Source organism: Hemiscyllium ocellatum, chromosome 29 (genome assembly GCF_020745735.1).
Source record: "Hemiscyllium ocellatum isolate sHemOce1 chromosome 29, sHemOce1.pat.X.cur, whole genome shotgun sequence".
NCBI lineage: Eukaryota > Metazoa > Chordata > Chondrichthyes > Orectolobiformes > Hemiscylliidae > Hemiscyllium > Hemiscyllium ocellatum.
Genome location: NC_083429.1, coordinates 30,598,811 through 30,624,440, shown reverse-complemented (window position 1 = coordinate 30,624,440; position 25,630 = coordinate 30,598,811). Strand labels below are relative to the sequence as shown.

General features: G+C 38.7%; 1 protein-coding gene across 1 annotated transcript in view; it reads right to left on the bottom strand.

Moving 5' to 3' along the window:
* The window catches only part of LOC132829486 (otoancorin-like), a 108,877-nt gene that overhangs the window by 40,602 nt on the left and 42,645 nt on the right, over window positions 1–25,630 (bottom strand). Inside the window, exons 7-14 of the mRNA XM_060846698.1 lie at window positions 23,493–23,629; window positions 20,652–20,763; window positions 20,240–20,455; window positions 18,680–18,847; window positions 15,355–15,501; window positions 14,321–14,376; window positions 12,554–12,659; window positions 10,305–10,423 (exon numbers count right to left, since the gene is read on the bottom strand). Of these exons, the coding sequence (XP_060702681.1) occupies window positions 10,305–10,423; window positions 12,554–12,659; window positions 14,321–14,376; window positions 15,355–15,501; window positions 18,680–18,847; window positions 20,240–20,455; window positions 20,652–20,763; window positions 23,493–23,629 (1,061 nt within the window). The remainder of the gene's footprint in view (window positions 1–10,304; window positions 10,424–12,553; window positions 12,660–14,320; window positions 14,377–15,354; window positions 15,502–18,679; window positions 18,848–20,239; window positions 20,456–20,651; window positions 20,764–23,492; window positions 23,630–25,630) is intronic.

Genomic DNA, 25,630 nt, shown 5'->3' with positions numbered 1-25,630 from the left:
ATGACGCAGCATGTGATTCTCTGATTCCCTGGCTTACATTCCCATGTTTTCTTAATTAAAATTGCTTTTCTCAGGAGACATTTTACCTGAGGCAGGAAAATACAGTTTATTCATTTTAAAAGGAACCATCTCAAAGGACATGTAATTCAAACTTTACTTCAGCTCACAAATTAACTTAAAAATCCACAAATATTTTGAAAAGTTTTTGTTTCCATCTTCAAAATCTTTGAGAGATTTTAGGTCTTGGGTCAGCCATTTTATAAATTACTGTACCACACATTTCAGCAGCAATAGATTAGTTGGAGTTTATTGATTTGGAAGCATTTTATTAACCTTACAAATCTGGTCCATGTTCCGTGGAAAATTTTCGCCAGTGAGAGTTCGAATGAGTGATACTGTGTTCTTTCACATGAGGAACACAAGTTGAGCAAACGATGGAGTTGAGTGATCCCCTCCCAGGTTTTTTAAATGTATGTGATGTTATGGAGTGGAATTGGCTTCCCCTATCTGATGAGTTCACAATGTGTGTCTTAGTGACAGCGTGTAGTCACGTACGCATTCAGAGTACCCACAAATTGATATATATGCATTTCTGCACAAATGAGTAAGAGTTGGCATATGTCCATCCACATGAAATATCAGTTTTCATGATATATAACAAAAGGAGAAGAAAGCTAACCATTTTTATGCCAGCTTCTGTTGACTTGACAAAGTGCAAGAACTGATTATCAAACACAGGCCATTTGTGATATGCCTTCAGTATGTACCCAAACTGGGAGGTCTGAGGAAAGACCATCAATTGGACCTTCACAGGTGAGGGAAGCCTGAAGAATCCTGAGCCCTGATCTGTCCCTAGAACCCCATTCCAACAAAGAGGCTCAGATGAGACTTTCATCAGCCATTGTCTCCATTTAAAAACATAAGGGACCTCCTAAATCAAACTGTTTTCTAATGAACTGCCAGAGGAGGTCAGTGCAATTACAACATTTAAAAGGCAACTGGACATGTATAGGAACAGGAATGCTTTGGAGTGATATGGGCCAAATGCTGGCAAATTGGATTACGTTATTTTAGGCTATTTGGTCAGCATGGATGAGTTGGACCGAAAGATCTGTTTCTGTGCTGTACATCTCTATGACTCTGACTGTTTCAGATGAGATTGGTCATTTTCCAGGTATAGTCAATGCTTGAAACCTATCACAGATGAGCCATCATGTACACCTACAAAACGTACACAATGAAATCCAAATCTGGCCCCAGGAATAGAAAATTGTTAATTTGCAAGCTTCTCTGATAGATCAGAATGACACACAGTTCATGTTAGGATCTGCAATTGACAGTCATTAAATCTTTTGGTCTTAAAGAGACAAGCTGAATACACAATAGGGTTATACATTAGAGATAACACTGGACAGACATCAAAAGCAATTAACTCCCTAATTACTATATCTGATGCAGGTGGCACACAAACATCATGTTGCCTGCTCATTCACTGATTGGAGTATGCAGCAGTGGCTAAATATGCTGTTGACTGCTAAAATGTTTCAGCAGAAATCCAAGTTCAACATCACAAAGCTAGCCTCGAACTACTTAAATCCAGATTGTGAAAGGGAAGGTTTATTCTGCCCGCAACAGCTGAGCAAACAACCGACCTGCAAGCAGGGGCCGAATTGGTTTGCAGGAGAGCGATAATTTGATGTAAGTTCTGACAGAATATACTGGAGGCCTTGGGGTGGGAGGTGGAATGTAGGAGAGATATCCAGCTGTCCTGATAGACATTGTGAAACACTGAGTTCAATTAAACAGCAAAAGTCAGCTCTTATCTCGATTCCAGAAAATAATGTCACAAGGAGTTCACTGACCTCACAGGAGAGGTCAAGATCAAAGTATGCAGCGTCAAATGCCATATTCAAATCAACTGAACCACTAATCTCAGAGACCAGTCACCTCCTTTTCCTTACCTACTGAAAATCCCTATCCATGACTGACCTCAATAATCCTGGTTTCACCCACATTTTCCTGGTTACAGATACAGCCAACAAGCACAAATGACACAACTTGCTCATCCATATTGGATTGCACTCACTGACACCCTTTCTGCCTCTTGCAGGAGAAGGTGGCACAAAACCAGGGTGCAACACCAGCTGGCAGAGACAGGCACAGTTAGCAGACTTTAATCTAGATGGAGCTCCTCATTATTCATGTGACCATAACCGAAGCTGTGGGCAGAGTATTTGCTGAAACCATGACCAAACACACATACCTAGTCATTCATTGTTCATCTTATCTCTCCTTTCTGCCACTATTTTCTTCTGACTGAAAATTTTAGAAGGTGGAAGAATTTATCTCCTATTTTTGAGCTTTGTAACCAAACCACAACTCTATATTTGTGGCCATCTCTTTGCAGGATTTCAACCTTGCCCAAGAAGAGGAAAAGATGAAAGAGCAGGAACGCAGCAAAAAGGAAATACTCCACACAACTCACACAATCCTGGCATCTCAGAAACACGGAGTGTAATTCATGTTTGGTAATGCTGTTAGAAATTATCATTCTGCAAAGTTCACACATGTCAAATTTTACAAGATAGTTAAATATTAAGCTATGTCTTTTGACTTGAGGCCCCTGTGCTGTGTAACCTGTATTCCTTACAGTACTCTGCCCAACACGTTTCTCTTTATGATGTATATGTTCTTGCTTCCTATGATCTGTCTGTGCTGCTCACAACTTGACAATAAACCAAATAAATCAAACCATAATATCCTGAAATGGGAGACGATGAAAACTTATATGAATTCTGCTAAGATCAACCCATGTGATCTTTTTGAATGGTGCCCACAGGACCAGGTCAAAACCCACAGAAACACAAGTGCCTGTGTGCACACCTTGAAGGACACTGGTCTTACTGAATTCTCAGAGCTGCTGCTGCTGTGATAATCTCCAAGCAGAATATTGATAGTAGTAAATAACTTGCTTGAAGAAATTGTTCTTTTTGTTTAATTCTGTCATGGCACATGAGTGTCAATGGCAAGACCAACATTTGTTGCCCATTCCTAATTGTCTTTGAACTCAGTGCCTTATTATGTCAATATGGTGGATTTACATCTCTAAATGACCCTTGCGATACATACCCTCACTTCTAATGAGACCAACTTTCTATCCACATTTTTAATAATTAATTGAACTTACATGCTACTGTGGTAGTTACCCTTGGGAGATTTAAACTTGTGTTCCCTTCCCTAGCTCTTTCCAAATAATTTAAAGATGAAACAGACACCAGAAGGATGCTTTGTTGTTGGAACCCTATTCACTGGTTACAGGGAGTCGGATTGCAGACTGCGTGATGGCTTTGTGGAACACCTATGCTCTGTCTGTAAAAATGACTGATTTTTCAGTTGCCCGCCACTTCAGTGCATCACCTTATTCCCAGACTGCCATTACTGTCTTGGGCTCTGGTGGAGCTTAATGCATGTGAGAGGAACAGCAAAAAAAAATCCCCAAAAAGAACTGAAGATACTGGCAAAGCAGAAATTGCTGGAAACCTTTGCAGAAGGATACTGGATGCTTATCATCAACTCTGCTTTCTTCCTTCAGATACCTGCTGAGTTTCTCCAGCAAAGTCATTTCCTGTGATGGAGGAAAGCATCTCATTTTCTGCTTGGGGACCCTACAGACATCAGGACTCAACTTTTTAAACCCTGCACACCTCCTGGTGTGTCTTTTACCCATGCCCACATTGCAAGCCCTGTCTTGGCATGAGTTGTTTTCAGCACAGCCAACCCTATTTTCACCCACTCATCACCTTGCTAGCTTTTCTTCTTTGCTTGCCATCAGCGATCCCTTTTTTCCACGTTCTCCCTCTGGGCTCCAACTCTCAGGTCCCCTTTCTTTGCAGCCCCTCCCCAATCCCGACCTTTGCCATGCTTTGCCATCAAGTTCAATACCAATGTTCCCTAGGTGCCTTTAGTTTGAAAGATGGGTCACTGGATCCGAAATGTTAATTCTATTTTCTCTCCACAAAAGATGCCAGACCTGTGAGTTTCAGATTGAATGAAGGGATGTGGCATAATGCATTTAGTGGTGACACTTAATGAGGAAGTGGCTTTCCTGTGATTCATTACTTATCTGCTCAGAAACATTTAGACATTGTTGAAATGTTATAGAAAAGGGTCTTAAAATTGGACCTTGTTGAGTGATTCTTTGTTAGTAATTGGGAAATTTGTATGGCATTTTTAAATGCTGTCCATCACCACAGGGGCTATAAGAATATATTTATAGCTGCACAGAAAAAAAATCAGTTCACAATAGATCATCATAGAATCCCTGCAGTGTGGAAACAGGCCATTTGGCCCAACAAGTTCACACCAACCCTCCAAAGAGTATCCCACCCAGACCCCTTCTCCATTACTCTACATTTCCCCCGACCAATGCACCTAACGTACACACGCCTGAACACTGCGGGCAATTAACTTGGCCATTTCACCTAACCTGCACATCTTTGGACTGTGGGAGGAAACCAAGCTACCCGGAGGAAACCCACACAGACACAGGGACAATGTACAAACTCCACACAGAGTCACCTGAGACTGGAATTGAGCCCAGGTCCTGGGCACTGAGAGGCAGCAGTGCTAATCACTGAGCCACCACTGCGCTTGTTAATAGTCAAAGTTCCATTTTACAGGAAAGTGCTTCAAGTTTATTTTTTCTAGAAATAAAGTTAAAGGGATTGGTTTTTTTGGAAATCGTAGCAGTAACTCACCTGAAAAAGGGGTCATGATCAGATTAAAGTTGTGAAAAATCAGAAGAGTAACTGGATAGATACTTCAAACAAATAGATTACAAAGCTGTGTTGAGATTTTCAGTTAATCTTGCATAATTAAATGCTTGCTGGAATGCAAAAGTTAATTAAAGTGTAGAAGTAGAATAGAATTTGCTTTCGTGAATCACCACACAGTTTAACAATTGGAAATGGAATTAGAATGTTAGACTGCCTAGTAATATTAAGCAGCTTATTAACAAGCCTTACGAATGGTTTTAGCTTTGAAAGAACTGAAGGTGCATCAATACAAACAATGAACTCTACGGAATTAAACCTGAGGCCAAGAATGGTTTCCGCAGGCTTTTGGAACTGACCGGGAAGCAGAAAGATTTTGGGAAAATAATCCTGACCTTGCCATAAGGTGGTGAAGAAAAACTCCCAAGAGTGAAATTCCATTAACTTTGCTACCACAAACTTGAGCTTCTACATCCACCTCTGCTCATGATCCCTGTCTTGCTGCAGGCTAAAATGAACAAAAAACTACAGCACTCATTAATGGGAACAAGAAACTTGACTGTCAAAATCCAATCTCCCAATGTGTCCTGCATCACTCCTTGTAGATGTCAACAACTTTTAAATCGTGACTCAGACATCCAAGCACTTCTATAAACTCAACAAGAAATCAATTAGCAACTGAGCAGGAGTGGTGCTGACCTCTTTAAATACCACAGAGGGGACAAGATGGGGATTTCCTCCTTGCTGTTGCACACAGCTTCAAGTAGCGTGTGGCTGAAATATAGAATTAGCTGGAGTACTCACATTAAAAAATTACATATTGGCTGAAGTCAGATTCACCCTACAAGTCATGCTTCTGATGGTATGCATTAATGTGCTATGTAAGATTGTCCCAATGTGGGCCATCCTTACAAGTGTAATTTTGAGACCAAAAGACCATTTACTGAACCAAAAAAAGTCTCATCTTAAAAGTATGCTTCTGCTAACAATATATGTTTTTGTTTCTGCATTCTGAAATGTGAACAAGGAAGAGCTGCCCATCTCACCTTCATGAAAACTACCACAAAAAACTGCAGATCATTTTTGCTGTTCTTATATTTACATTCTGAATAAATGGTTCATGATGACTGATACATGCTGATACAGTTATTGATGCCATATTTATTCAACCTCATACAATTGCTTTAATAAATGGGATGGAAACCAATAAATATCAACATGCTTACAAAAGAGTTCCAAATGGACAAAAAAAAAGAGACAGGGAAATGAGAAATATCAATTAAATGAGTAAAATTTGAAGAGCTAATGATAACAGAGGTATTATCACACATTGGGAGCTGACAGAGAAGATTGACAGTGAGTTGGATACTGACAGTCCAATTTTCAAAAGTGGAAATCTGTCTGAAAAGGGTTATCAATCAGTTTCCATGCCTGATGAAAGAGTGTCTGAAATTCTGTGTCTGATAAATGTGATTATTATAAAAACATAGCCGAATGGTTTGAGAAACAGTTTGAATAGAACATACATTTAAAATAAAAGTGTTGGGATACAGCATGCAGGAGGATACACTCCACTACAGAACTATCAGCTATAAATGGTTTCTCCTCAATCTTTTGTTCATAATTCATAATGAGCCAAGCGATTATTTAAAATCAAAAATAAAATCTAAAGAGTTGGCAGTTTGAGGGTGTTCTGAAGATGGATCACTGGATCCAAAAGAGTTAACCCTGATTTCTCTTGACAGGTGTTGCCAGACCTGCTGAGATTTTCCAGAATCTTCTGCTTTTGTTTGAACATGTCTTTTGGGGACCAGTTGATGGTTGAATAGTCTGAATGTCAAACATCTTGAGTCAGGTACAACTATAATTTGGGATGTAGAAGACAATCCCTTCGCAGGGATGGTTCATCAGCCTTTCCCTCAAAACAATCCGACTTTGCAATGGGGGGGCCTCAGGAAGATGTTAGATATTTTATTCACAAGTGAAAATGGCCTAATGCCTGCTTCAGGAGTGAGAAAGGATGTCTCTTTTTTCTATTTTTTCCTAGTATGGCAGATGTTGCACTTTCATTTGGAAATGTGTCATTTCTCATTGGCACTATTTTAGAGACAAAGGAGTCCATGTAGCAATATCTAAAAGAACTCTCTGGTCCCGTAGAATCCCATCCACAGCTCCACCATTCAACAAGATGATGGCTCCTCTGTTTATATCTCAAATACCGCCTTCCTATTTATCCCCAATAACCTGGATTATCTTCACCAAATTTGTGCTAAGTTCTCAAGACAGTACTTCCCACTCAGGATTATGGAAATGTTCTCTTCTATCATATAATATTCAACCAAACAACTGCAAATAATATAAGCTTTATTATTAGTGGTGTGTAATCAGGAGGCTATTTTGTTAGTGTTAAACAATGCCTAATATTTAAAAACTTCAAATCTCTCCTGCCAAAATCTGAAATAACATCAGCATGAGATGCTGTTATATTACAGAACTGCTATTTCTGATAGTATTTTTGACTCACGCCTCATAGGATATTTGCCTTAGGACCTGTGAAATGAATCATTATTCACCTTGAGAATTAGAATACTTCAGTCTAATGTAATATACCACTGAAGCATGGTAAGGAGCATTGTTCAATTATTGTGGAGTGGAAGCATCCCCATCATTCCAAACTTTGTTCAATAACAATAAAGATGTTTCAATTTTAACTTTGAATTTGTATTTGTGCTCCACCACATGGCATGTGATTAAATTCTTTCAGTTCTGACAATAAGCTCAAACTGACCATAACAACACAAACAAACTGGAATCAGTGAATAAAAGAATGCAATAGTATGTCATGCAATGATGCCTGATCATGACTGAATGGAGGCAGATAACCGCACGGAATTTCAATGAATTTGAAGTAAAAAGAAAAGAAAGCACTTGGCAGATCCAAGTGAAATACTTTTGTCATGATCTTTTCAAATCCATTTTCTACAGCCAATGACAAGGAACCATTTCAACAGCTCCTTGGTGAAACACAGAAAATAGGGATGAATTGAGACAATGGGTCCATGATCTTGGCAAAGCTTTTACCTTGTTTCTCTTAAAACAGGCAAGATTTTCATTTGATGGCAAATTTTATATTTTGAATTTGAGTTAAGTTGAAGTTACCTTAACTTAGGAGACAGGCTGTGTGCAGGAAAATGATTCAAATCGATATACAGTGCTTTAGGCCTTGCTCACAAGCACCAGCTGACGCTGAAGTGAAATTTACCTTGGTCATGGCTCAAAGACACATCATTCATTGGCAATTCTGTTGCCGTAACAGGGCAAAACAAATCTTGGCGGAGATGCAACAGAGAGGAATTCTGGAAGGAATCGTGAAGTTGTCTGGCTTTATTCCCCTGTACAAATTCAAGGCCAGAGTTTGTATGAGGATAGGTCGACAGGGGAGATGGATGCTGGGGGTGCTTGTAGCAGCTGGTCAGGAGCAAAAAACAGGGCAGCAAATAGCTAAGATGCAGCATTCACCTGAGACAGGCCAAGATAAACATCATAACGATTCTCATTTCAAGAAAGTGAAGAAATACTAATGGTCTGAAAAGGAGAAAGTGAGGACTGCAGATGCTGGAGATCAGAGCTGAAAATGTGTTGCGAGAAAAGTGCAGCAGGTCAGGCAGCATCCAAGGAACAGGAAATTCGACGTTTCAGGCAAGAGCCCTTCTTCAGGAATGAGCAAAGTGTGGCAAGCAGGCTAAGATAAAAGGTAGGAAGGAGAGACTTGGGGGAGGGATGTTGGAAATGCGATAGGTGGAAGGAGGTTAAGGTGAGGGCAATAAGGTGAGGGTGATAGGCTGGAGTGGGGGTGGGGCGGGGAGGTCAGGAAAAAGATTGCAGGTTAGGAAGGTGGGGTTGAGTTTGAGGGGTGGGGTCCATTTGGAGCTACGGACTCCACCACCAGGGATATATTTCACTCCCCTCCCCTATCAGCGTTCTGAAAAGACCACTCCCTCCGTGACTCCCTCGTCAGGTCCACACTCCCCACCATCCCAACCTCCACTTCTGGCACCTTCCCCTGCAACCGCAAGAAATGCAAAACTTAAACCCACATCTCCCCCCTTACTTCCCTCCAAGGCCCCAAGGGATCCTTCCATATCCACCACAAATTCACCTGCACCTCCACACGCATCATTTACTGCACCCGATGTGGCCTCCTCTATCTTGGGGAGACAGGCCGCCTACTTGTGGAATGTTTCAGAGATCACCGCTGGGACACCCGAACCAATCAACCCAACCACCCCGTGGATCAACACTTCAACTCCCCCTCCCACTCCACCAAGGACATGCAGGTCCTTGGACTCCTCCATCGCCAGACCATAACAACACGACGGCTGGTGGAAGAACGCCTCATCTTCCATCTAGGAACCCTCCAACCACAAGGGATGAACTCAGATTTCTCCAGTTTTCTCATTTCCCCTCCTCCACCTTGTCTCCGTCCCAAACCTTGAACTCAGCACCACCTTCCTAACCTGCAATCTTCTTCCTGACCTCTCCGCCCCCACCCCCACTCCGGCCTATCACCCTCACCTTATCACCCTCATCTGAACCTCCTTCCACCTATTGCATTTCCAACGCCCCTCCCTCAAGTCCCTCCTCCCTACCTTTTATCTTAGCCTGTTGGACACACTTTCCTCATTCCTGAAGAAGGGCCCATGCCCGAAACGTCGATTCTCCTGTTCCTTGGATGCTGCCTGACCTGCTGACCTTTTCCAGCAACACATTTTCACCCCCCGACTGTATGAAAAGTAATACTTCAAAATGCAATAATTTTATGGAAGTAATGGCTGAGAGGAGAGTTGGAGGATTTTCTTTGGATGTGGTTTGTGTCCAGTTCGCTGATTTAACCTTAACACTCTTATTTTAATAAGGGAAATATGAGCTAATAACGAAGATTGTTTCTCAAAGTTTGAATGTTTTATTCTCAAACACAAACCAATGCAGGATTCCTTAAAATGTACAGATTAAAAAAGGGATAACAACACAGTAATAGTAGTCTGCCATTTAGCACCATAAAGCATTTTCACCATTCAATGATGAATTTGGGTCTTAATTCCATATCACTCAGTTTTGATCAGTAAAATTGCAACAATCTGAGTTACACTGAAGTCTCCAGGTATTCAAAGACAACCCAGGCCACAATTAAAAAAAAAATTGATCTTTGTTGTCATTGTCTTCGAACATTACTCTATACTAGATGTAAAGAAAATGGGAAAACATTTTCAAAGGAGCGTACCCCTCCACTTTCCACTTGATGAAAATTAAGAAAGGAGAGCGAAAAAGATTCGAATGAGAATTAGTGTTATGAGAACTCGAAAGATTGCAATCCTTACATTGAGAGTAAAGGACAGTTTTTATACCAAGAGGTTGTCTAGAATAGAAAGTAATAACGAAGCAAGTCAATCATCCCAGAAAATGGGAGATATGTTTTCTTATATTTCTGTCTAATTTGAATTGTGACTAAGTGAAGAAAAGAACATGACTTACGGTTGAAAAATCATGTATGAGATCAGGAATTCATCAATGTCTTCTTGTGTCAGCCTGCTGAAGTAATTTGAATTGCTGGTCTTCTTGTCTTTAAAGAATTTGATCGAAAAACAGCGAATCTGTAAATTATATGAGCAGTGTTAATAGGATTAATGAAAAACACAAGACTGATACAGTTAATATTTTAAAACATAATAATATTTCTCATTGCGGAACGTGGCCAACCCATCATTGTTGCAAGTGTAGCAATCTCATTGACTCTGCCGTGCAGTTTGAGCATTAAGATATTGGGGCAAGAAATATTTTCTCACTGAAAATAACAGTACTTGCCACATTATACAAAACCATAATTTATACATTATCTCATCAAAAGTTTTATCAAGTCAAATCAATTGAACAGGAGTAATAAAAATAAACACAGTATAGAAGGAATTGGAAATGGATGGGAAGGAGACCAGAATTGCATGCAATATTCCAACAGTGGCATAACCAATGTCCTGTACAGCCGCAACATGACCTCCCAACTCTTGTACTCAATACTCTGACCAATAAAGGAAAGCATACCAAACGCCTTCTTCACTATCAAGGAGCTATGAACCTACACTCCAAGGTCTCTTTGTTCAGCAACACCCCCTAGGACCTTACCATTACGTGTATATGTCCTGCTAAGATTTGCTTTCCTAAAAATGCAGCACCTCGCATTTATCTGGATTAAACTCCATCTGCCACTTCTCAGCCCATTGGCCCATCTGGTCCAGATCCTGTTGTAATCTGAGGTAACCCTCTTTGCTGTCCACTACACCTCCAATTTTGGTGTCATCTGCAAACTTACTAACTGTACCTCTTATGCCCGCATCAAAATCATTTATGTATGCCATGGTTATCATTTTTTCATCAGGATAACATTCCATGAAAAAGCTTTTAGGTTGAGATGCAAGTACATCTGTTGGAACTGTGAATTGGTGATTATGGTTTAAAATTTAAAGAAAAAAAATGAAAGTGTTAACATTGTTCTTACAAAATGGAAAACACTTTTCAGCCAAGAGAAACTTATTCACCGTGATTCATAATGTGATGGGATGTGATAAATTTGACAGAATTATTATGAACAAATGACAAGCTTTAAAATAAATGTTCACAAGGTGGTAGGTCATATTATAGCTACTCCTGATTATTATTCAATAACTTGCGTTTGACAGTGTGTTCTTGTGAATTGGTCTAAGGTTAATAAAAAGCTCATCTTATGATACTGCATTCCAAAATCTTACTGACTACAGTCGCTGTTATAAATATGCGAGACAATAGCTACCTTTCTGTATAAATAACCAACTTCATGCAGAGGGTGGTGCATATATGGAATGAGCTGCCAGAGGAAGTGCTGGAGGCTTGTACAATTGCAGCATTTAAAAGGCAGCTGGATGGATATATTAATAGGAAGGGTTGAGAGGGATATGGGGCAAGTGCTCGCAAATGGGACTAGATTAGGTTCGGATATCTGGTCAGCATGGACGAGTTGGACTGAAGGGTCTGTTTCCGTGCTGTAGATCTCCATGACTCTATGACTCTAATTGCTCATTTCTGTGGTTTGAGATTCTTTAATTTATCAAAGTTAGTTTGCACTCTCCCACATCTATTTGCATAAATGAGTGAGCCAGAAGTGTAAGCAGCATTGAATTGATCTGCAATGAACTTCCATGTCTCCACTTTTGCACTCATTGTAGTCACAGCTCAGCCTAAAGTGATCTTGATAAGCTAGTGTTACTTAAGTCAGTCTGTATCAAATAAATTACACCTCAGTAACATTCACATCCAAATCTTTGTACACTTAGAAACTGACAGCCAGCCTTATCAACTAACCATCTGGTTAAAGTACTGGAACATGTTCAGCAAATATATCACAACATGCTCGATACGTCCAGGTAAGGAGAGGAAACATTGGGCAAGTGGATGAAATTCAAGCGTGAATTTGGAGGCATTATATGGTGAAGGGAGCAAGTTGTGATCGTTGACATAGATTGTGGGAGGAGAAGGAGGACATACTGCCACAATATCTAACTGCAAACTCTGCAGGCAACTAGCAGTTAGCTTGTGCAGCAAGTTCAGTCAAGTGGATTTTGATGAAGCAGTGTGTGATGTTTGAGTGGAACATAAACACCATCATATAGTCTGAGTGTTTGTTTCTGTGAGGTTAACCTTCCATAAACTGATAATGTGACTTTGTTCATATGGAATTTATTGACTGAACTTACCTGATTACTGGAAACAAGGGGGTTATTTGCCAGTGCCTTCACCACATCAGGTTTCAGTGTATTAATGAGGCTACATGGAATTCCTTTGACCACAGCCTTCAATTTACTTCAACACAAGGCAGTAAAATAAATTTGAAAAGATTAAAAATTAATACTGACAGTTCATATTTCAAACTTTATTTTAAAAATGGTTATAATTTCCCACAAAAAGCATTGCATAATTTATTGTTGCATAAGAATCCTAATAAAATAATTTTCATCTTAGAATCATAAGGTTTTCAAACAAGAAAAACATACTAAGTACATATTCTGCATATACTTAAATTTACCTGATAAATTTCAAGGGATCTTATTGATATGTATTAGAACTCCAGACATCAGTGCTAAACACTGATGGGAAATGCTCAAAAAATTAAAGATAACTTTCTTCTGTATTATTAAGACTCAGTACATTATTGAAAAAAGAGATAAGTTGATAAAGCTACAAATCTTGCACACAGCTAGACAAATGCAAAAAAGCCATATTTTTGATGATTGCATTAACTAATACAACAGGAGGAAAGAGTGATGATTGGGTGGCAAGATAACCCTGTGTCTAGCCAAGAATTTATTATGGATAAAGAAATAAGGGAGCATTTCCTGAATAATTCTGAGTGTGCTAACAGTGCCATGAAAATTGATTTTTAAGACGATCAGTTGAGTTTGAAATCAGAAGTCATGCAACACCAGATTATAGTCAAACAGGTTTATTTGAAATCACAAGCTTTTGGAGCGCTACTGCTTCACTTGACAAAGGAGCAGTGCTCTGAAGGTTGTGATTTCAAATAATCCGATTCATCCATAACCTGGTGTTGTGACCTCTGCCTTTGTCTACCCAGTTGAATGCTGGCGCCTCCACAACATGACTACAGTTGAGTTTGATGCATTGGTCATTGACGCTTGTTAAAAGAGTTACAAATTCTTATGCAGGGACTGATTCTTGACAGACAGAAGGAATGTGATGCAAGTCTTCCGCATTTTTTGTTTTACCCAAGAGATTAGGGAGCCTATTATTCCCCTTTGCTTTCTCCATGGTCCTACTTCTACCAGAGCTGATGTGCCAACCAACCAGCACCCTCCTGTCATGAGAGCAAATAACATCCTCATGAGAGCAAAATGAATAGCAAAATCTCTCTTTTCAGCAATAATCCATCATCAGGAGAATGAAATATTCTTGTCTGTGGATTCAATTCAGTCGGTAGTTCTCTCTATTTTGTTGGAGAAGATTTAAGTTATAGACCTGGTATTTGAACTCATACTTAATTGGCATTCTAGTTTAACACCAAGAAAGAACTACAGTGTTCAAGCCTTGTCTTCAAGCTAATCCATTTGGAACAAATGTTAAACATTGTACAACAACTTGAAAAAAAAGAGTTCTTTCAGCTTCCACAGTTTCCCCAAAACAGCTTATCAGTTGTGTTATGCTGTCTATGGGACTTTACAATGAACAAATGAGTTCCAAAACAGTATTAGTTAACAATTTGTAAAGTAATTTATTTTTATATCGTATGTTTCAATGTGTTCCTGACAAGATGCAGCACATAAATATTTCAATTCATTATTCTTCATTAAGCATGGATGGATTCGGCCTTATTTCAAGCATGTGTACAAATGCTGTGAAATAAGAATAAATTACTGAGTGGTCTACGCCCTAACAATCTGTGATTTCCTCAACAAATTCTTCAAAATAATAACCGTCAAAGTCAAGTGAAAAAGTCTTTGACTGACCTGATATTTTTAACATCATTGAGTTGGTCTTTAACACGATCAATGGCAACAACAGACTAGAAAATTGAAAAGAAAACATGTTTTCTTCAGAAAGGGGAGAATGACAGGGAAATATTTTCAGTGCAGAATTAAGCTTACTGACAAACTGCTCTTTAAAATAACTGTATGTAATAGATCATAACGAGACATCCTCTGGGCACCATCCAAATCCATAAGTGTTTTACACTTTTAAAGAAATGCTCATGATATGTTGACATTGCTAGCTAGGCTACTTGAAATGTTGCAGTCATTGGAGTATGGAGAAATCCACAGTGCTGTTAGGAAGGGAATTCCAGGAATTTGACCCAGCAACAATGTAACAATATAGCTCCAAGTTAGGATTGGGTGTGACTGGGAAATGAATTTGCAGGTGATGGTTCTCCTACATACCACCTGCCCTTGTCCTTCAGAGCAGTACGTGTCATGGGTTTGGAAGAAGTTGTCGAAGAAGACTTGATGTGTTGGGGCTGGTATCTCAGGGCTGGTTGACATTGCTGCCACTGTCATTATGGTATCAATGGTAAAGAGAGAGAACATTGAAAGTGGTGGCTGGGATGCTAATCTAGAAATGGCAAACAAACAGAAAATGAAAACTTTTTAATCTGACCAAAAGGAATTACTAATCGTGTTTAAAACGATCAGTAGAATGACCAATTGGTATTTTCCGGGCTCACCACTCTGGTGGCCATGATGTGGAGATACTGCTGTTGGTGAAGTGGCCTGATGAAAAAGCAGCACTCTGAAAGTTTGTGATTTCAAATATGTACAAACGATAACCTGGTATCATGTGAATTTTGACTTTATCCACTATTAAGGCTTGTGTAATAGGTAAATAAGGAAACAAATCAAAAAACTTTGAAGTTGAGTTTTGGTCAGTTTAAGCGGTCTTTGAACTTGAGATTTGGCATGGATGTTGATGAGAAAATTTGCTCTGTTATCTCTGCTTGGTTATTCCATTTGCTCAATCTGGTCGATCTCGTGGTGCATGGTCTTACCTGACCCTTATTCCAAGGTCTGTTCTTGTTTACGAAATCTAAATTACTGAACTTGCCGGCCTTTAGTAGCTGCTTTACTGGAATTTCTGACACCAGTGTCTCTGGAAGTAATTCTAGAGCTGAATCAATTTCCACTGACTCCAAGATCTGTGCAGTTAAAGCAAATTCTATCAGTTAACGTTTCTATGAATAAGGATCACATTTACAATGAAGAACTGTGCAACCACATATCCATACAGCTTCTCACCTTAAACAATAGCTCAACAAGAAGCCCTGGTTTGGCATTATTGCAAGGAATCATGGACATAATGGGCAGATTCCTGTGCTACTCCCTTCCAAGAGTTAAATGGATATGCCATATTTAATTAGGTGGTGAGTAGGAACCCACACATGGTCCTGACTAAGTCTGTGACAGTAAGGTCAGTGGACAGCCTTTTCAGATTGCTGCAATTTGAGGGATGAAATAATACCCATTTAAGGGCCCTAGTCCACTACCACTGGTATTAACCCAGCAGCAAGTGGAGAGTTGCCATGCACCAAACATGAAAACTAAACCCCATTGCAATACGAGAGGGAAAAACAGTCCCTCCTTCAGAGACATTCCATACCTACTTGAGGAACCCATCATTAGAAAGTGGTGGATCACTGCAAGTCTTTTGCTTGTGTGTTCAGCCAATTCTTTTCATGCCCCCACCAACCGTCAACAGTCAACCATGATCTGGGATGCAGGGGCGTTGTTCACCTCCTAGGTGGCACTGCTGTTCAGTAAAGGTGCAAGCCTCTGATTGGTAACTCTTGGCAGGGTGGGGTCCTTGATTCTCAGAGAAGGCCCACCATTAGCCTGTCAATTGCCTGAGTGGAACAGTCAGTGGCTGGCCTTGCCATCAAAGAGGCAACAACACAGTTCTCACCAATGCAATAGCAAAATGCTCAAAGCAGTAAAATGAACAAGGAAACATAAAAATTCCAACATATGATTTATTGAAAATGCGTGACTAAACTAAGTCATAAAGGGGCTCAGAGAATTTGAGGGGTGCAAAGAACAGTGGAAACAATGTCATGAATCAATTGTACAAATATAACTAATTTCAAAGTTGAGTTTTAAGTCACTTTTAGGTGCCCAGTCATTGGAAGGACAATTAAAACCCAAGAAAACAATGAAGTTACTCTGTCAGGATGGCAACAATTAGAAACAACAATGATTAGAAATTGAGATAGAAGGCTGTTTATATTGGAACAGAAAAGGATATCAACAAAGAAACATTAAAAATAAGAGTAGGAATAGGCCATTCAGGCTTTTGAGTCAGCTCTGCCATTCAATCTGATAATCAAATTGTGGATCTTGCTCCTGCATCCTCCCCTTACTCTTGCATGCCTTTATTCCAGAGAATTACCTCAAACTGCTTCTTGAAAGCATTAATTTTTTTTCATCTCAACGATTTTCTGCTGCAGAGAATTTCACAGGTCATCACTCTCAAGATGAAAACATTTCTCCTCTCCTCAGTGCCATATGGCCCATCCCATAACCTTAAATTGACCCCCCTGGTTCTGGATTCTGTAGTCATTGAGGATATCTTTACTGCATTTCAAGCAAGCGCAACAAATGCTTGGAGAAACTCAGCAGACTTGGCAGCATTTTGGAGAGAGAAACAAAACTAATGTTGCGAGACCAGCATGACACTTCAGAACAATTCTGAAGAACAGTCAAACTGGACTCAAAACGTTAGCTGTTTTTCTCTTTCCGCAGATGCTGCCTGACCTAGTCAGTCTTTATGTATTTGTCAGATTTCCAACATCTGGAGTATTTTGTCTTCTTGAATTTATCCTGTCTTCTCCTGGTCGCGTATTATAGATTTCTATGAGATCCCCTTATTCTAAATTCCAGAGAATATAGTCCAATCCAATCAACTTCCTGCTTATATATCACTCTTTGCATTCCATCTTATTGCACTCCATCAGAACATCATTTTTGAGATAAGGAGACAAAAACTGCACTCAGTGCTCCAGATGTGGTCTCACCAAGGCCCTGTACAATTGCACAAAGATATCCCTGCTCCTGCACTTGATTCCTCTTGCTAAGAAGGCCAACATACCATGTGACTTGTTCGCTGCCTGCTGCACTTGCTTGCTTACATGCAGTGAATGGTGCACAAGGACACTCATGTCTTGTTACACTCCCCTTTTCCAGTTTATAGCTGCTCAGATAATAATTTGCTTCACCTTACATTTATCTACAATGCAGCTCATCTGACATGTAATTGCCCACTTTTCCAAGTCACATTGAAGTACTCTGCATCCTTCACACAGTTCATCCTTCCAACTAGTTTTGTGTCATCTGCAAACTTGGAGATAATACACTTAGTTCCCACGTTGAAACTATTAATATATACTGTGATTAGCTGGAGTCCAAGCACTGAGCCATGGCTTTGTTTTCTGTCTGCCAACCAGTTCTCAATCCATGTCAGTAAGCAACCCCCACCCCATGTACTTTAATCTTATATGCTCATCTCTAATATGGGACTTTATCAAAAGCCTTCCGAAAGGAACCTTCCTTGATTGAATTAAGGTTCTTAAAATGATACTTGGTTTTCTTGGAGTTTATAGTGACTCACTATTTTTACTTGGTCAGCAAGTTGACTAACTTTCAAATTGTCACTAAAATTGAGGTGGTATGTCAGGAAAAGTTTACACTGATCTTTGCTGGAGAATAGAAGAAATTAGTTGCATGGAGTAGTAGAGGCAGAAAACACGATGTTCTCAGAAAAAGTTACAAGCACATGAACATACAGACAAGGAACAAGAGTAGACCATTCAGTCCTTCCAACCTGGTCAATAAAATCATGACTGATCTGATTGTAATCTCAACTTGACATTCCTGGATTTCTCCGATAATCTTTCATCCCCTTTATAATCAAGAAACTATCTTCCTCTACCTTAAAAAAAAACTATTTAAAGATTCTGAAAACACTGCCAAATGAATGCATGGACTCTGATCACCTTATGATCAAAGCAGCAATGGGATTATTTTTGGGAATTGAGAGGTTGAAAAATTGAGGGGAAGATTTCTTATCTAACAGCAATTTGTGCTAAATATTTATTCAAAATTTCATAGCAAGTGATAATGGGAAAACATGGCTTTACATAAAATAATTATGTTATGTTTTTTCAATCAAAAAGGCAAGTTCAACTTAATTCATTTTTGTTTAACTCGTATTATATCAGCAGTTTGGATACTCAGTCTGACCAAGCACAATCACTGACCGCATGGTTCAAACTCCTCTAAGAAATGCATTACTTCAATAATAAGACAAATGTAAAAACTTGCCCTTTCCACGATAAGATTCTTCTGTACTGGCAACATGAAATATACGGATTCTGACACCTCCTTATTGGTAAAAGCAGTTAGAAGCTCCAGGGCTTTGAACTTTCTGAATGTCTTGGCACCAAAACCAAAAGTAAGATAACCCAGTTTTTTCAATTTTTCAGCGGTGACCTGCAGGAGATAACGAGGTAAATATGGTTTCAAACATACAGCTTAGAGCCAGTGCACTTTAAACATTAGAACATGGCTTGTTTGGTTGCAATGGTTGAAATATTCAGTTATTGGAATTTGGGATGAAATTACCTGAGTAAATGGTTCTGCAGATTCAGAAAACATCAATTTTTTTTCAGATATTTCTTTCTATCAAATCCCTAATTTCTTTGTATGTTATTATTGCAAACACAGCTATCTATCTGCCTCTGAATATCTCATGAATAATTTGGTAAAATGTTTTGTTCTGTTCAAATATCTAAGCGCACTCTTTGAACTTTATCCACCTGTGCAGATGAAATGCTTTGTGATACCCCGAGGACATGAAATGTATCATAAATGCTATACTTCCTTTGTTTTCTGTGACTTAATGCCAATCTTAGGAGTTGCAGTTGGCTGTTTGAAAGGCTTGAAAGAAAGGCCAGTCTACTTTGAAAAAAAAAGCTTGTGTGATTTATTCAGTTAAATATCTAACCTGGTTATTTTCAAATGCTTTTGATAACTGAAAGAAGACAGACCTCCAATTGCACAGCACATTCTATGATCTCAGGAAATCCCAAGATACTTTACAGCTAGAGAAATGTTTTATTTGAAGTATAGTCACTGTTATGAAGTGATGCAGCAGCCAATTTGTACACAGCTATGTGAAAATGACCAGATAATTTCTTTATTGTGATGTTGATGGAAGAGTGCCATGATGTGGAGGTGCCAGTGTTGGATAAGGTTAAATAATAATCAACACTAGGTTATAGTCCAACAGATTTATTTGAATTTGGAGCGCTGCTCCTTTGTAAGGAGGAATGGTTCGTGACAGATCACGGGGAAAACACTTCTGCTCTTCTTTGATGAGTTGCATAACACCTTTTACGTATGATAAAAGGCATTATTGACACCTCTGGCAATGCAATAAACCTTTCGTACAGCATCACTTGCAAAGCTCACACTTTTGTGCCCACCTCTAGTTAGATCCATAAGAAAGTAAGGGTAAACTCTATTCTTGAATATAATCGAATTGCTTGGTAGGCCATTTCAGAGTCAGCCACATCGCTAAGTGATCTGCAGCCAAAGATAGATCAAATTGGTTGAGGACAGCAGATTTCCTGCCCTAATGGATAATTGTGAACTATATAAAGTTTTATACCAATTCAGTTATTTCATGGTCACTTCTAGATTTCTATTTTAAATTTTATTAGCAATTGAATTTCATTTGCTGTAGTGAGATTTGAACCCTTGAACCAAGATTATTATCCAAAGTTTCAAGATTACTTCTCTCAGAACATAGCCATTGATTCAAACAAGGAGCATGATTTCAGAGCTTTTTGTGTGAACATGCATTGAATAATTGCTACTTACATTTTCAGCTTCCATATACTTTTTGACAAAGACCTTTGCTTGGCCTTTGGACCAGCCTCTGACATTCTTCAGTTCTTCAATAGCACCTACAACAACCTCTTTCTTGAGGTTGGACAATTGACTGATTTTAAGTCCAATCGCAGCAGCTCCCAGTTCTTTTAGATTTTCAGCACTTGAAATGTTGACACCAATAACCTCTACTAGTGCTCGATAGATCTGCAGAAACATGACAGTGTTAAATAATTGAGTAGAATATATGCCTTGAGTTCTCTTGGCAGTAATTTTAAATGGCAATGGTTTTCAAAAGAAGAAAGACGTACATAAAAGATGAACGCAACCAGTCTGAACAAATTATTGAAATAATACGCTACTGGTCATGAGACACTTGAGGTATTGCATTTCATATACTCACCTTCTTTGTATTCCTGGTGCAGTTGCGCAGTTTGTCCTGCAAAGCTTTGATAGCTTTCATACTCAGTGATTTCAATTGTTTTGTTGGGTAAAAACATACCAACTGACCAAGGCTACAGATAAAGTTGAGAAAAGAAGAATCAGAATTAGACTCACAATGATTTGGATTTTCACAGAATCACAGAAATGTTATGGCATAGAAGGAGACCATTCAGCCCATTTTGCACTGGTTCATTAAAATGATCATCATCACTGAATGTCAATTTCCTGCTTTCACTGCATATTTTTTCCATTACACAATTATTCAATGTTCTCTTGAATTCTTCAATTATATCTGCCTCCCTCATATTTCCAAAGGTAATGAATTCCATTTGCTAACTACCAATGTGTGGAAACCTTTTTTTCTCCCTTCAAATAAAACAAAGAACTACATATGCTGGAAATCTGAAACAAAAATGAAATTAAAGGGAGAAACTCAGCAGATCCGGCTGTATCTATGGAGAGTGAAACAAGTTTATGTTTTGAGTTCAGTGAACTTTTTTCTGTTGAAGGAACAGCAATATCATTCCAAGACAGAATAGTGTGTGGCTTGGAAGGGAACTTGCAGTGATTTCCCATGCATCTGCTGTCCTCCTTCTAGATGGTAAAGGCATCAAGCTTAAGAATTACAGGCATGTAGTATCTGCCAAATTTGCATGACATAAGCTCCTGAAATTGTCATTGTTTGAAATGGCTCTATCATGTTCTATTTGACACAGATTGCATTTACACTCTGAGTGTAACTGCATAGAATTCATTGAAGTTCCATGGCAGGAAGTAATCCTAATCTGGCTGGGCAATCACTGAATTGTTGCAGAAGCCAATTAAGTTCCAGTGCATATCTACCCAGACTGGTGACTGACATTTGATGCAAAAATGTGTTATGGAAAGCGCATCATGAGAAGATGATATAAATTTCAGTGTACACATAGTAACTGTTTAAAATGCAAATCCAAATTAGTTTACACTGGATGCATGACTTTTGTGATGAAATGTGCATGAATTACAATATATATACAGAGAAATAAGTAATAATATTATGTAATACAGCTCATGGAATGAGACATGGATCAATACTGGTGCCTCAAATATTTATAATAAATATTAGTAACTTGGAAACTATATATACTATTGCCAAATTTGCAAATGACACACAAATAGATGATAAATAGTGAGGATGACATAAGGACTCTATGGAGGGATTCACACAGGTTATATACGTGGGCAAAAACTTGGCAAATCAAATGTAATGTGAGGTTATGCACATTAGCAGAAAGAATAAAAGAATTGATATTTTTCAAATGGTGAAAGAATGCAGAAAGTTCCAACACAGAGGGATTTGGATGTTCTCATGTATGATTCCCAAAAAGCTAGCATCCAATTTTAGCAACTAATACAGAAGCCAAATGAATTATTTTTCTTTATTTGAAAAGAAATGGAGAATTAAGACAGCAGTGAGGAGGAAATCATTTTTTCTAGAATCCTTTATCCCAGAGGGTTGTTGAGGCTGAGTCATTCAGTCTATTCAAGGCTGAGGTTGATAGACTTTTAAATACTAAGGGAGCCAAAGGTTCTTGGGATAAAGCAGGAAAATGAAATTGATGATTCCTAGACAATCCCTGATCTTATTCAATGGTGTAGTAGACTTGATGGGCCAAATGGCTTACTTCTGGTTCAACATCTTATGGTCTCATGGTTTTATGTTATTTTTGGAGATCGGATTTCAAAATAGTGACATATGGGCAGTGGTAACTTTTGTGAAGGAATTTCTTTTGGAGAGAAATCAAGATTAGCTGATCCTTCAAAAACTGTGACCTAATCCAGTATTTGTCAGAAACAACAGACTGTAAATCAACTGTCTGTACAGTTTGAGTTACAACACGTAGAATGCATATGTATGGCTTTGTTTTCAGTGCCAAAGAACCTATGGTGAAAACATTTTTTAAACTAAGTTCAGTTTCAAAGACATGAGAGTTGAGTGCAGGAGTGAATTTAGTTCCTCTCCTAGTAAAAGGATTCAGGGCATCAAAGGGAATATGTCAGCTTAGCAGAACAGTATAGCTTGCGAAGCTTCCAATAAGGTAAATTTGGTTAGAAATGTGCATCCTATTAAAACTGAGGATGCTTGTGGAGACATTAATGTCAACAAACTTGAAAAAGATTCATTGAATTGCCATCATAGTTCTTGGCCACAAAGCTGTCAGTTCAGGAGAACACTGAAGATCTGAGCTATGGGGTGTACTCTGCATCAGCTTGAGTTTCTATAATGGATACTGTTGGGAAATAATTGAAACTGTGTTTTAGATCTTGCTCATTGTCTTTGGTATTAGATTTTTTTTGTTTCTCATTTCTTCTACTCTTTAATAAACTTCTGCCTGTTGTTAAAACAAAGGTCTACAGTCTTCTGTGAATCTTCTCAGTGATTGACCAGGATGGGAAGGAACTTAATAAATAGAAAACCAAAAACCCTGATAACTTGCTAATTTGTAACCTTTACTGAAATGTTTGCATTGCCTGGAGCATTGTTCTCTTGTAAAAGTAACAGCAATTCCATTCTTGAAAATGAGGAAAACTTTTAAGAACAATGCAACCATGGAGAAAACATGTATACACATGGTGTTGAAGTATTTCGGAGAGAACTATAACTACCATGTACACTTGAAAGCAGAAGTTAAGAAACAAAATGTGATTCTTTTTAAAAAAAATGTGAAATCTGTATATTTATAAATATCCAGGTGGAATACACATTGTTAAGATTTTGTTAAGAAGCTGTAATTTTTTTTTTAAAAGTTGATAATCTTACTTGGCAATTACTGTTTCACTCTTGGTGTCAACATCAACACAGTTATAAAGTCCTTTTAAGAATATGCGAGCTTGCACAGGTGTGAGATCAAACAGCCTGTCCAAAAGGTCAGAGGAAGTCTTGAAGAGCTGGCATACCTGCAAATAGTCACATTTAAAATATATGAGGCAAAACTGATACTGCAATTCATTCAAACAGAATGGGGTTTCCAGTCATGTTGTAACATGAAAAATCTTTTCCATGATAAGACAAAGTGACCAAACATTGATCTACTTCAGTCTTTTATTTTCTGGCTGGAAATCATAAGTTCAAAATGATGGGCTCCTTATCATTGACTCTTGGGAGCTGTTTAAACATTTTCATATTTCTCCCATGGGTATGAGTCCAAACAATCTCAAGTGAACAGTTCATACAGGAAATGGAACATAAGTCAAACTGTGACTTCTTTATTATGGATGTGCAGGCAGACAAGTCATCTAATATAGTCAACAAATGAAAGAAAACTGGGAAAGGAGATTTTGAAAGATTAAAATATATTTCCTTATCATTAGGATTAGGAATTTAACACAAATTAATGGCTTACATACAACAAACTTTAATTGTTGATGCATCACATTAAAATGAAAAGCAGTACATTAGACAATCATAATTGTGCCACAATGCAGTCTATCAGTTACTACATGTCTCTTGTCATTACGTTTGACCCCAACTGTTAATAAAGCAACTCTTTTGAACCCTCTTTTGGCAACAATTAATTTATCTACTTCCCAAAACTAAGTAGGAAAATTGCTGCTGGTCAACAGGGAGTCAAAAATAACAATGATAAATCACCAGTTGTCTCAGAAATCCTCCATTGTCTCCTGCCATGTCCGTGTTCCTCTTCTGTCCTTTCACTTTTCTCTTTTTAATCTTTCTCACTCAGCTCCACTTTTCCTCCTACCTGTCTTATTATTCTCTTATCAATCCATTTTCCCAAAGAACCCCTGCCATTTTTCTTTGCTCTTTTCTCTTCCCCTAAGATTTAAAACAAGTCTTTAAGTCTGATTGCAGAATAATCATTCTTTGATTGTCCCTTCCCTAACGTGGAATGTAAGTCTCGATTTTCTGATGGTCAAACAACTGTTTCTATAGATGGACTTACATGTTGGGCCCCTGCAGAAACCTTGATGTAGCAAAGCCCAAGGGTATTGTCTGGTACATGGAGTCATACAGTACAGAAACAAACCTTTCAGTCCAACCAAACCATGCCGAACATAACTCCAAAATAAACTAGTCTCACCTGCCTGCTCCTGGCCCATTTCCCTCCAAATCCTTTCTATTCGTGTACTTAGCCAAATGTATTTTAAATGTTGTAACTGTACCCACTTCAACCACTTCCTCAGGAAGTTCATTCCACATGCAAACAATCCCCTGTGTAAAAAAATTGCCACTCATGTCTTTTTTGAAATCACTGCCCTCTCACATTAAAAATGTGGCCCCTAGTCTTGAAATCCCCCATCCTAGGAAAATTTCAATTGTCATTAACTCTATCTGTACTTCTCATTATTTTATAAACTTCAATAAGGTCACCTCTCAACCTCCTATTCTCCAGTGAAAAATTCCCAGGCTGTCCAGCTTTTCTTTATAACTCAAATCTTCTATACCCGGCAACATCCTGATAAATTTCTTCTGAACCCTCTTCAGATTAATAATATCCTTTCTATAACTCGGTGACCAGAACTGGACACAATATTCCTGAGGAGGCCTCACTAATGTCCTACACAATCTCAACATGACTTCCCAGCTCCTATAGTCAAAAGAACTGAGCAATGAAGGCAAGCGTGCCAAACGACTTTTTAACTGGCCCGTCTATATGATTTGCAACCTTCAAAGAATTATGTACCGGAACCCCTCGGTCCCTCTGTTCTACATTACCCAAGGCCTTATCCTCGCTTGTTGCACCAAACAAGAATACCTCTAATTTATCCAGATTGAACTCCATCTGCCATTTTTCAGCCCATTGACCTATTTAATCAATAGAGGATTCCCATTTGCCAGTGACTTGTGCCTGAAAGCCTCCAAAATTAGCCTTTTAAAGTGGAGAACTCTGCTGCAGTTACTTCAGTAGCCACCTGTGAAATATTAAACTACTCCTGAGT